Source organism: Camelina sativa, chromosome 7 (genome assembly GCF_000633955.1).
Source record: "Camelina sativa cultivar DH55 chromosome 7, Cs, whole genome shotgun sequence".
Classification (NCBI taxonomy): Eukaryota; Viridiplantae; Streptophyta; class Magnoliopsida; order Brassicales; family Brassicaceae; genus Camelina; species Camelina sativa.
This window is the reverse complement of record NC_025691.1, coordinates 25,080,953-25,092,231: the sequence shown is the minus strand read 5'-3', so window position 1 is coordinate 25,092,231 and position 11,279 is coordinate 25,080,953. Positions and strand designations below refer to the sequence as shown.

Genomic DNA, 11,279 nt, shown 5'->3' with positions numbered 1-11,279 from the left:
TTTGTCGTTTTAGACCGCCGGAGATGGCTGCGACGGCAAGGTCGGTGTGTGCGTCAGCTCCAAATATACCCATCATTGCAGATGCCGGTAACGTTTTCAAATGTTGTTAGTAAATTAAGGAAATCATTAAGTGTGCAAAGGAACTTAACAAAAAAAAAGATTGAAATTTTATTTGTTGATTCTTCGATAAGTGAGCATTGCCAAAAACTGAAACTACTATATAGTGAGGATTGCCAAAGATTGCAATTATCATTCTTATGCTTGCTTTTTTAGTTATATTCATAGCTTTTTGAAAAAAATGGGATTTGCTTGTTTATAGACTTATAGTGTATTATTACTAGGCTCTTATATATGTAACGGGATTTATTCTTTGTTCGTTTGATCTTGTTTTAAGATACCGGTGGAGGAAATGCGTTAAACGTTCAAAGAACTGTCAAGGATTTGATCGCAGCAGGTGCTGCTGGTTGCTTTCTTGAGGTAAATTGACTCTGCTTCTTTGATGAGTTTCTCTGTCTCGGAATTGATCATCAAGACTCATTTACCATTTTGTTGGTCATTCTTCGCAGGACCAAGCATGGCCAAAAAAGTGCGGTATGTGTGACATCTTCAAATGTCACTCTATGGACACACTTGATACTTCATAATCTCAAATGTTTTCTTTTGTGTGTGTGTAGGTCATATGCGTGGTAAACAGGTGATACCAGCCGAAGAACATGCCGCCAAAATAGCATCAGCTCGTGACGCTATTGGAGATTCTGACTTCTTCCTTGTCGCCAGAACAGACGTACGTGCTACTTCTGCAAAATCAGGGCTTGAAGACGCCATTGCACGTGTTAATCTCTACATGGAGGTAACAAGCAAGTTTATTACCAATAAAGAAGTTGAAAAAAAAAAACAGAATGGTGTTAAGACTCTAACCGGAATTGTTGTAATTCTTGCAGGCGGGAGCTGATGCTTCCTTTGTAGAAGCACCAAGAGACGACGATGAGCTCAAGGAAATTGGAAAACGAACAAAAGGTTATAGAGTTTGCAACATGATTGAAGGCGGAGTCACACCATTGCACACACCTGAGGAGCTTAAAGAAATGGGATTTCACTTGATCGTTCACCCTCTCACCGCACTTTATGCATCGGCTCGAGCTCTGGTTGATGTTCTCAAAACTCTTAAAGAAAAAGGAAGCACTCGAGATCACTTGCAAAAGATGGCTACTTTTGAGGAGTTCAATAGTTTGGTGGATTTAGACTCATGGTTTGAGCTCGAAGCTCGCTACTCAAATCTTAGGAACGCTCTTGGGACAACTAAATCATGACGAGGCTACTATATACATATATACATGCTCTACTTTTATTATGTTTGCTATTTTGCAGACGATTATTTTGTGCCATGGTCATTGCCTCATTGGTCTCTTCAATAATGTAATGTAATATGTAACTTTTGCAGTCATCAAAAAAAATGTTGCAAATTAAATGTTGGGCCTTCAGGCCCAAAAGTATGTCAAGCCCGTGAAAAGGTTTTCTCGTAATTGTCTCCCTTCGTTAAACCCTAAAACCCAAAGCTAACAAAACTGTGAATCATCATCATCACGGCGAAGTCATTTTCTTCGTTTCTAAACCCTAATTTTGGGGATCCTCTGCAGTCACAAAGTCTGCATTACCATGGTTGAAGGAAATGGTTTTTTGGTGAGTTCAGTCACTGAGCTTCACCGGAAAGAGAAACAGAAGAAGAAAGGCAAATCTGGAGGATTCGAGTCACTAAATCTTGGTCCTAATGTCTTCAATGCAATCAAGAAGAAGGGTTACAAAGTTCCTACACCAATCCAGAGGAAGACGATGCCGCTCATCCTCTCTGGCGTCGATGTTGTTGCCATGGCTCGAACCGGTTCCGGTAAAACCGCAGCTTTTCTGATTCCTATGCTTGAGAAGCTCAAACAACATGTTCCTCAGGGAGGTGTTAGAGCACTCATATTGTCGCCTACTCGTGATTTAGCTGAGCAGACTCTGAAGTTCGCCAAGGAGCTCGGCAAATTTACAGGTTGGTCTAAAGAATTCAATCTAATAACTTTCTCTTTCACTATTTGATTTTGCAAAGATTGAATTTTTAAAGCTTTGATTTTTCTTTTTGCAGATCTTCGTGTATCCTTACTAGTTGGTGGAGATAGCATGGAAGACCAGTTTGAAGAGTTAACAAAAGGCCCTGATGTGATCATTGCAACTCCTGGGAGACTTATGCATCTTTTGTCTGAGGTTGATGACATGACACTTAGGACGGTTGAGTATGTGGTTTTCGATGAGGCTGATAGTCTGTTTGGTATGGGTTTTGCTGAACAGTTGCATCAGATTCTAACTCAGTTAAGTGAGAACAGGCAGACTTTGCTTTTTAGTGCCACTTTACCAAGTGCCCTTGCAGAATTTGCAAAGGCTGGTTTGCGTGAGCCTCAGCTTGTTCGGTTAGATGTTGAGAACAAGATAAGCCCGGATTTGAAACTTTCGTTTTTGACCTTACGACCGGAAGAGAAGTATGCTGCATTGCTGTACTTGGTAAGGGAGCATATAAGTTCAAATGAACAGACCTTGATATTTGTTTCGACAAAGCATCATGTGGAATTTGTCAACTCATTGTTTAAGTTGGAGAATATTGAACCATCTGTGTGTTATGGTGATATGGATCAAGACGCGCGTAAGATTCATGTATCAAGGTTCAGAGCGAGGAAGACTATGTTGTTGATTGTGACAGATATTGCTGCTAGGGGTATTGACATACCATTGCTTGATAATGTTATCAACTGGGATTTCCCTCCGAGACCAAAGATTTTTGTTCATCGTGTGGGAAGAGCTGCCAGGGCTGGTCGTACAGGTTCTGCATATTCCTTTGTTACACCTGAAGATATGCCATATCTGTTAGATCTTCATCTATTCCTCTCAAAACCAGTCAGGCCTGCACCCACTGAGGATGAGGTCTTGAAGAACATGGAAGAAGTAATGAGCAAAACTAGTCAAGCAATTGATAGTGGAGTAACCGTATATGGTCGTTTTCCTCAGAAAACCATTGACCTTATCTTCAACAGAATCCGAGAAATGGTTGATTCATCTGGAGAATTAGATTCTCTTGAAAGAACATCCGCAAAAGCTTTTCGTTTGTATTCAAAAACAAAACCCTCACCGTCAAAAGAGTCCATTAGGAGAGCAAAGGATTTACCCCGAGAAGGCTTGCATCCCATCTTCAGAAGCATAATTGAAAGTGGGGAACTAGAGGCAATGGCCTTTTTCCAGAAAATTAAAAATTTCAGGTGAGTAGTATAATCATCCTTTCTATCTCTCTATTTCTTGATACGGCCAGACTTGAAGATGGTGTGTCCATATGTAATTTAACACCAACTTGATAATTATATTTATGGTTGATCTATGCTAGACCCAAGCAGACCGTACTTGAAGCAGAAGGTGAAGCTGCCAAATCCAAAAATGTGAAGGTTATCCTCGCTTTTCCTACCCTGTTACACTATTTATATGATCAGTTCATCTCTTTCAAAATTCTCTTCTTGGCTGGTAGTTTACTTGTGTATTTCTGTGATTTGTTTATAAGTAGTCTAAGCCAAAACGTTTTGGTTCTTGTGCAGGGTCCCCCTGGCCAATGGGTTGATGTGATGAAGAGGAAAAGAGCCATTCATGAGGAGATCATCAATACGAGACATCAGCAGAAACAGAAGAGTTCCAATAATCATTTGGAGATGGTAAATCTTGTGCAGTTTCTAATATTAAATTGTGAGACATGCTTGTTCCGTTGCCATTAGTTTCACTCACATAAATGTTTTGATATTTAGGAATCTGAACCTACAACCTCTTTTGGTGAGGGCGCAATAGAGGGAAGCAAAGGTATGCGTGCTGCTTGCGCTCTTGGTTCTTTAATTATGTGTTAAAGTCAGTTACCCACTTCTTTGGTTACCTGCTTTCAAATAAACTCTCCATGAATTTCAGTAAGCGGTAAGAAAAGAAAGGCGCAAGAAAGCTTCAAGGACGATGATAACTTTATCAGCTCCATACCAGTAAATCATGTATGTTATTTTTATTAAATAAAAGCATTTTCTGTGTCACTACGCTTCAGCAGTCAAAGCTACAATGCTTATGATCGTATTGAGATGATGCAAAGTTTAACACTTTATTACTCTTATGAACGCAGCATTCAGAGGCGGGGCTATCTTTGAGGGGTAACGAAGGGTTTGCATCAAATAGGTAAATAGTTATTGATGGAGCTTTTTGTGATATTCCGTAGAAGGATCCAAGGGGTTGCATTCAGATCTTGCAAACATAAAAATCTTTGTCAGATATTGACGCGTCTTGTGTACTCATTTCGGATTTGTAGGTTGGACGCTGCTGTTCTAGATCTAGTTGCAGATGATGGGCAAGGGATGACGCAGCAAAAACAAAATTTTCATTGGGATAAGGTAATAGTTGTTGAGCTTCCTTCATTACAATTGCCCCAACCCAACTGTAATCTTAATTGTATTAAAAAATTGGATTTGTCTTTGGTAACAGAAAAGTAAGAAGTACATCAAGTTGAACAATGGAGATCGAGTAACAGCCAGTGGAAAGGTTAGTAAAAAGTGTCCTTTGCTTAAAAACATTCGATGATTTTCTGGAAGACTTTAATCTAACTAAGGTTTTTGAAACTAAAATAGATAAAGACAGAGAGTGGAGCTNATCAGCAGAAACAGAAAAGTTCCAATAATCATTTGGAGATGGTAAATCTTGTGCAGTTTCTAATATTAAATTGTGAGACATGCTTGTTCCGTTGCCATTAGTTTCACTCACATAAATGTTTTGATATTTAGGAATCTGAACCTACAACCTCTTTTGGTGAGGGCGCAATAGAGGGAAGCAAAGGTATGCGTGCTGCTTGCGCTCTTGGTTCTTTAATTATGTGTTAAAGTCAGTTACCCACTTCTTTGGTTACCTGCTTTCAAATAAACTCTCCATGAATTTCAGTAAGCGGTAAGAAAAGAAAGGCGCAAGAAAGCTTCAAGGACGATGATAACTTTATCAGCTCCATACCAGTAAATCATGTATGTTATTTTTATTAAATAAAAGCATTTTCTGTGTCACTACGCTTCAGCAGTCAAAGCTACAATGCTTATGATCGTATTGAGATGATGCAAAGTTTAACACTTTATTACTCTTATGAACGCAGCATTCAGAGGCGGGGCTATCTTTGAGGGGTAACGAAGGGTTTGCATCAAATAGGTAAATAGTTATTGATGGAGCTTTTTGTGATATTCCGTAGAAGGATCCAAGGGGTTGCATTCAGATCTTGCAAACATAAAAATCTTTGTCAGATATTGACGCGTCTTGTGTACTCATTTCGGATTTGTAGGTTGGACGCTGCTGTTCTAGATCTAGTTGCAGATGATGGGCAAGGGATGACGCAGCAAAAACAAAATTTTCATTGGGATAAGGTAATAGTTGTTGAGCTTCCTTCATTACAATTGCCCCAACCCAACTGTAATCTTAATTGTATTAAAAAATTGGATTTGTCTTTGGTAACAGAAAAGTAAGAAGTACATCAAGTTGAACAATGGAGATCGAGTAACAGCCAGTGGAAAGGTAGTAAAAGTGTCATTTGCTTAAAAACATTCGATGATTTTCTGGGAGGCTTTAAGCTAACTAAGGTTTTTGAAACTAAAATAGATAAAGACAGAGAGTGGAGCTAAAGTGAAAGCAAACAAGACAGGGATATACAAGAAATGGAAAGAGAATACTCACAAGTCAGCATTCAGCAGAGACAGCGGTGATGCAGGCGAAACCTCAAGCATGTCAGGTAAATAATAGTGTACAACATATTTCCACACAGGTTTCAGCGTTTTGCCTTGTTTGAGTCGTCAACAAGTCTAAAAGAGAAANTTTATTAAATAAAAGCATTTTCTGTGTCACTACGCTTCAGCAGTCAAAGCTACAATGCTTATGATCGTATTGAGATGATGCAAAGTTTAACACTTTATTACTCTTATGAACGCAGCATTCAGAGGCGGGGCTATCTTTGAGGGGTAACGAAGGGTTTGCATCAAATAGGTAAATAGTTATTGATGGAGCTTTTTGTGATATTCCGTAGAAGGATCCAAGGGGTTGCATTCAGATCTTGCAAACATAAAAATCTTTGTCAGATATTGACGCGTCTTGTGTACTCATTTCGGATTTGTAGGTTGGACGCTGCTGTTCTAGATCTAGTTGCAGATGATGGGCAAGGGATGACGCAGCAAAAACAAAATTTTCATTGGGATAAGGTAATAGTTGTTGAGCTTCCTTCATTACAATTGCCCCAACCCAACTGTAATCTTAATTGTATTAAAAAATTGGATTTGTCTTTGGTAACAGAAAAGTAAGAAGTACATCAAGTTGAACAATGGAGATCGAGTAACAGCCAGTGGAAAGGTAGTAAAAGTGTCATTTGCTTAAAAACATTCGATGATTTTCTGGGAGGCTTTAAGCTAACTAAGGTTTTTGAAACTAAAATAGATAAAGACAGAGAGTGGAGCTAAAGTGAAAGCAAACAAGACAGGGATATACAAGAAATGGAAAGAGAATACTCACAAGTCAGCATTCAGCAGAGACAGCGGTGATGCAGGCGAAACCTCAAGCATGTCAGGTAAATAATAGTGTACAACATATTTCCACACAGGTTTCAGCGTTTTGCCTTGTTTGAGTCGTCAACAAGTCTAAAAGAGAAAAACTTGGCAGGTAGAGGTGGCCGAGACGGGAAGAGACGGAAAGGATCAGTGCCTAACGCGCATGTGCGTTCAGAGATCAAAGACCTGGAGCAGGTCCGTAAAGAGAGACAGCAAAAGGCGAACAAAGTGTCTTATCTGCAGAGCAAGAGAGGTGGAAGAGGTGGGGCCAGGGGAGGCCGGGGCGGTAGAGGGGGCGGCGGTAGAGATTTTGGCAGTGGTAGCAGCAGGGAATTTGGTGGTGGAGGTGGAAGAGGAAGCGGGAGGGATTTTGGAGGTCGTCGTGGTAGTAGTAGCACTAGTAGTAGAGGGGGCAAGAGAGGTGGAGGACGAGGAGGTGGAGGAGGAAGAGGACGAGGAGGTGGAGGTAAACGTGGGAGAGGAAGATAGTGATGAAGACTCTATCTACAAGAGAAGAAGACTCGTCAAAACTTTTGAGCTTAGACAACTATGATTACTTATTAAAAATGTTATACGACTCACTGAGCTTTCTCTACTCAAATTTTGTGCTACACTTTTTTTTAACCTTGTTTGTATTCTTTTCCGGAATTGCTTTCGTAAAATTAAGTTATCGAAAAATGGAAAAATGTCGACGGTTGGCGACAACAAAACGAAAGCCATTAAGTTAGTTACACTTGTACTCACGATTCGTGGTTTTAGGTATATCTAAATAATGATGACATCAGGTGTTGTACAACAAGGTTCTATGGTGTAGTGGTTAGCACTCTGGACTTTGAATCCAGCGACCTGGGTTCGACTCCCGGTAGGACCTTTCACTTTTTTTTTTAAGAATTCGCCATCATTATTCACTTTTGCTAAATGAAAACAAAAGTTGATTTTTTGATCCGTGACTCTTTGTAATTGAATCCGCCTCAAAACTTAAAAGAGTGTATTCAAAGTTGTATCTGTAAGTAGATAGAAAGAAGTTAATATCCATCAAACGGGTTTGGGAAAAATATCTAACTGTATTCAAATTTATTCATAGCAATACAACTCATTAGCTATATTTAACTATCTTGCATCAGTCTCTAGATCTAAGTGACATGTCTAATTATTGTCTAAAAAGTAGTATCTTAGAAATGGAGAATAAGCAAAAAGAGACATGAAACTGAATGATAGAAAGCACTGAGTAGACAGTTAAAAAGAGAGAGTGATGTTTTTTGTAGTCCCGCTCAAAAGCGGCGCAATTAGTAGTATATTAGGAAAAAAGTGCATCATAACTGTAAAGCCTATCACTTTTTTTTCTTTTCTGCTTCTTCAACCAGATCAAGAACCCTTTTGTGTACTTCTTCTTCCCCACATCTCTCCTAAAGGCTTCTTCACACACACCAAACACCAAACCAACCTTTTCTTTTCTTATCTACCCAATCTATCACATCTTTGTTCTTTCTCAAACTCTTTTGACATCTTTTGATCTGATCATGGTGAAGGAAACAGTGTACTATGATGTTCTTGGTGTCACTCCCTCTGCTTCTGAGGAAGAGATTCGCAAGGCTTATTATATCAAGGTTTGCTTCTTATCTCTTTATTCTTTTGAAGTTTTCATTAGATCTGTGAGTTTTTTCTCTGTTTTGGAGGACTGATTCTTAGATCTTTTAGGCAAGACAAGTTCATCCTGATAAGAATCAAGGTGATCCTCTGGCTGCTGAAAAGTTTCAGGCAAGTTAAAGATTCGTTTAATGTCATTTGCTTTTCATGTTTTTATTTATTTGATCAAATCAAGGAATTTTCTTTTCTTCTCGAAGACAGGTTCTTGGTGAAGCTTACCAAGTTCTAAGTGATCCTGTTCATCGTGAAGCGTATGATCGGACTGGAAAGTTCTCAGCTCCCAAGTAATGTTTTGTTTGAGTAAAGATTGTATGTGTTTCTCTCTTCTTTCTCTGACAATGTTTAATGGTTTTCTTTGAACAATCAGAGAAACAATGGTTGATCCAACGGCTGTTTTCGCTCTTCTCTTTGGAAGTGAACTATTCGAGGATTATATCGGCCACTTAGCTGTTGCATCAATGGCTTCCACACAGATGGCCTCTGAAATTGAATCCCCTGATCAGTTTCATGACAAATTAAAGGCAAATCAAAAACCATATGTTATAACTAATATATCAATCTTCTTGATCTGATCATCTTACATAAACAAAGACTCTTCTCTTTCTTTGTAGGCTGTTCAAAAAGAAAGAGAAGAAAACCTCGCAAGATTTCTCAAAGATTTTCTGAGTCAATACGTCAATGGAGACAAAGAAGGATTCATACACCGCGCAGAATCTGAAGCCAAGAGATTATCAGATGCAGGCATTGTCTTGTCTCCTTACCTTCTCTTTCTTTCAGTTTTACAATCTTTGCATTTTTGAATTGAATTCTTCTTGTGAATGAAGCTTTTGGAGCGGATATGTTGCATACAATTGGATATGTATACACAAGACAAGCAGCTCAAGAACTTGGGAAGAGAGCTCTTTATTTAGGAGTTCCATTTGTAGCTGAATGGGTTAGGAACAAAGGTCATTCTTGGAAATCACAGATCAGTGCAGCCAAAGGAGCTTTTCAGTTACTTCAGCTTCAAGAAGAGAGTAACCGGAGACTCAAGAAAGATGGGACTAGTACAGCTAATGATTTGGAGTCTCATATTCAGTCCAACAAAGAAACACTGATGGGTTCTCTGTGGAAACTCAATGTGGTCGACATTGAAGTGACTCTGTTACATGTGTGTCAGATGGTGAGTTCTTTGGTTCTTTTTCTGCTTATATTTGGATCTGAGACATAAGATATGATTCTTGAAATAAAAATTTGTTAGGTTTTGCGCGATAACAACTTAAGAAAGGAGGAGCTTAAGTCTAGAGCAATGGCTCTCAAGATTCTTGGGAAGATCTTCCAGGTTTTTAATAACATAAATCAGTTAAATCATATCACATAATCTGTTCTGTTTTTTTTTTTTTTTGTGCTGATTCAAGATTGGTGTGGCTTGGGTAGCAAGAAAAACAATCAAGGAACGGTTCAACATCAAAAAGAGAAGATGAAGACAGCGACGACGATGATGACAGTAGCAGCGATGACGATTCTTCACAACCACTTTCATATAGAACTCCTCTGCTCACTCAGGTCAAATATGATTTTCACTTTTAAGTCATTTCTATGATCAGTGATAATGGAATAAGATAAGCTGAGATTTAGATTCTTGATTGGACATTATTTTACAGGGGATTGGTAGACTCTTCAGATGTCTCTGCAATCCAGCATTCGATGTAGACGATGATGAAATTGTATACAAAGGCAAATGATCAATACCACACTCACATTGCAATTGATGGGTCTCACATGTTGAATGTGATGCATCCTCTTAAGTTATTAATTCTTTATAAATATCTGTAATGATGATAGTTGATGGATCAAACTTAACAAATTGTTAAAATAAGTTTTTCCTTAAAAAGAAGAAAAAAATCGTGTTTTGTAATCATTACAAGCTTGCTATTTGCTATACTGTTTTGTTGTAAGTTTCCTTCTTTACCCTGTACTCTTGGAGATCTGGCATTCCAACTCAACCACTTCATCTTCAAACACCAAACCGTGATTTCTGATTGAGGTGGTGTAAAGTGAAAGTTTCACGGTGAAACCATGCGTCTCTAGCTCAACAAAAGAATCAATGGTGCTATGTAGTTTGCTAGTGGAAACGTCTAGTTGCAGATCTTTGATTTCTCTATCAACCTGTAAAAAGTCACCATCACGCTAATGTTCTCTAGCTCAAGTAGCACAGTTCCTCTGTCTCATATCTCAATGTATAGACCATGTAGTGCACAATGCGATCAGACTACTGCAGAAACAGATCAGAAAACAAAGCATACCTATCAATTCACAGCGAAGCAGATAAACGAAATTTTCCAGGATGGATAAAAATATGAAATACTTACGTTCATCAAACTTCAAGTGATAGTAAGTTTTGTTTATTTCGTTTCAAACTCCTCACTCCATTTCTTTTTACTCAAACTTGACTTGTCGTTTTGCTTCTCTCGGTGGTATTAACACCACTCAAACTGAGTATTCAACAATCAGCCCAACTAGAACCTGGATTCTTTGTCACATTCTTCTCTCTCATCAATTTTCTTACAAGCCCCGAGCTTTCCCAATCTCCAGAGGTTGCAAATATGGCGGACAACTGCACATAAGCAACTGAGTTCTCAGGTTCAAGCTCTATAATCTTCTCAGCAACTTTCTTTCCCATGGATTTATGTCCATTTGCTACACATCCTCTTAGGACAGATGACCACATGCTTGCATCCGCTTCGAAAGGCATCTCTTCTACAAGATTTAAGGCTTCTTTCACGTAACCAGCACGAGCCAAAAGGTCAACCATACATGAAAAATGCTCTTTATCTGGAAAAAAACCATGATCCAACTTCATAGCCTCAAAAAATTTCCTTCCTTCTTCCACTAAACCACAGTAATTGTACGCTGTTAGAACTACCATAAAGGTGATCCGGGTGGGTTTTATACCAGCAACATTCATTTTCTTGAACAAATCAATCGCTTCAAATCCAAGACCATTTGTAGCATAACCTGATATCATTGAGTTCCATG

The 11,279-nt window shown here is 38.8% G+C and overlaps 4 protein-coding genes and 1 non-coding gene across 5 annotated transcripts in view; 4 read left to right on the top strand and 1 right to left on the bottom strand.

Moving 5' to 3' along the window:
• LOC104702475 (carboxyvinyl-carboxyphosphonate phosphorylmutase, chloroplastic) overlaps positions 1–1,468 on the top strand; it is a 2,616-nt gene extending 1,148 nt beyond the window's left edge. The window contains exons 2-6 of the mRNA XM_010418329.1: positions 14–87; positions 395–477; positions 567–591; positions 675–850; positions 942–1,468. Coding sequence (XP_010416631.1) covers positions 14–87; positions 395–477; positions 567–591; positions 675–850; positions 942–1,310 — 727 coding nt within the window. The 3' untranslated portion in view covers positions 1,311–1,468. The remainder of the gene's footprint in view (positions 1–13; positions 88–394; positions 478–566; positions 592–674; positions 851–941) is intronic.
• LOC104704927 (putative DEAD-box ATP-dependent RNA helicase 29) lies at positions 1,572–7,253 on the top strand. The gene is made up of 11 exons (XM_019227866.1): positions 1,572–2,032; positions 2,126–3,287; positions 3,410–3,467; positions 3,615–3,728; positions 3,819–3,870; positions 3,973–4,049; positions 4,175–4,227; positions 4,358–4,439; positions 4,531–4,587; positions 5,680–5,809; positions 6,727–7,253. Exons 1-11 carry the CDS (start codon positions 1,657–1,659, stop codon positions 7,101–7,103), a joined length of 2,538 nt encoding a protein of 845 aa, XP_019083411.1. The 5' UTR covers positions 1,572–1,656; the 3' UTR covers positions 7,104–7,253.
• Positions 7,414–7,485, top strand: TRNAQ-UUG. The gene has a single exon. It is a non-coding gene; the product is annotated as a tRNA-Gln (tRNA).
• Positions 7,941–10,211, top strand: LOC104702472 (chaperone protein dnaJ 10-like). Its single transcript, XM_010418325.1, has 9 exons — positions 7,941–8,221; positions 8,313–8,372; positions 8,463–8,545; positions 8,629–8,782; positions 8,873–9,002; positions 9,086–9,423; positions 9,502–9,582; positions 9,678–9,806; positions 9,905–10,211. Exons 1-9 carry the CDS (start codon positions 8,135–8,137, stop codon positions 9,983–9,985), a joined length of 1,143 nt encoding a protein of 380 aa, XP_010416627.1. The 5' UTR covers positions 7,941–8,134; the 3' UTR covers positions 9,986–10,211.
• LOC104702473 (putative pentatricopeptide repeat-containing protein At1g77010, mitochondrial) overlaps positions 10,172–11,279 on the bottom strand; it is a 3,975-nt gene continuing 2,867 nt past the window's right edge. The window contains exons 3-4 of the mRNA XM_019227141.1: positions 10,613–11,258; positions 10,172–10,515 (exon numbers count right to left, since the gene is read on the bottom strand). Coding sequence (XP_019082686.1) covers positions 10,744–11,258 — 515 coding nt within the window. The 3' untranslated portion in view covers positions 10,172–10,515; positions 10,613–10,743. The remainder of the gene's footprint in view (positions 10,516–10,612; positions 11,259–11,279) is intronic.

Bases quoted from the DNA above. Each gene is read 5' to 3' on its own strand.
- LOC104702472 (XM_010418325.1), top strand. From the start codon at position 8,135: ATGGTGAAGGAAACAGTGTACTATGATGTTCTTGGTGTCACTCCCTCT. The intron at 9,003-9,085 runs GCATTGTCTTGT...TTGTGAATGAAG, and splicing joins CAAGAGATTATCAGATGCAG to CTTTTGGAGCGGATATGTTG. The intron at 9,807-9,904 runs GTCAAATATGAT...ATTATTTTACAG, and splicing joins GAACTCCTCTGCTCACTCAG to GGGATTGGTAGACTCTTCAG.
- LOC104704927 (XM_019227866.1), top strand. From the start codon at position 1,657: ATGGTTGAAGGAAATGGTTTTTTGGTGAGTTCAGTCACTGAGCTTCAC. The intron at 4,440-4,530 runs GTAATAGTTGTT...CTTTGGTAACAG, and splicing joins AAAATTTTCATTGGGATAAG to AAAAGTAAGAAGTACATCAA. The intron at 4,588-5,679 runs GTTAGTAAAAAG...AAACTAAAATAG, and splicing joins GAGTAACAGCCAGTGGAAAG to ATAAAGACAGAGAGTGGAGC.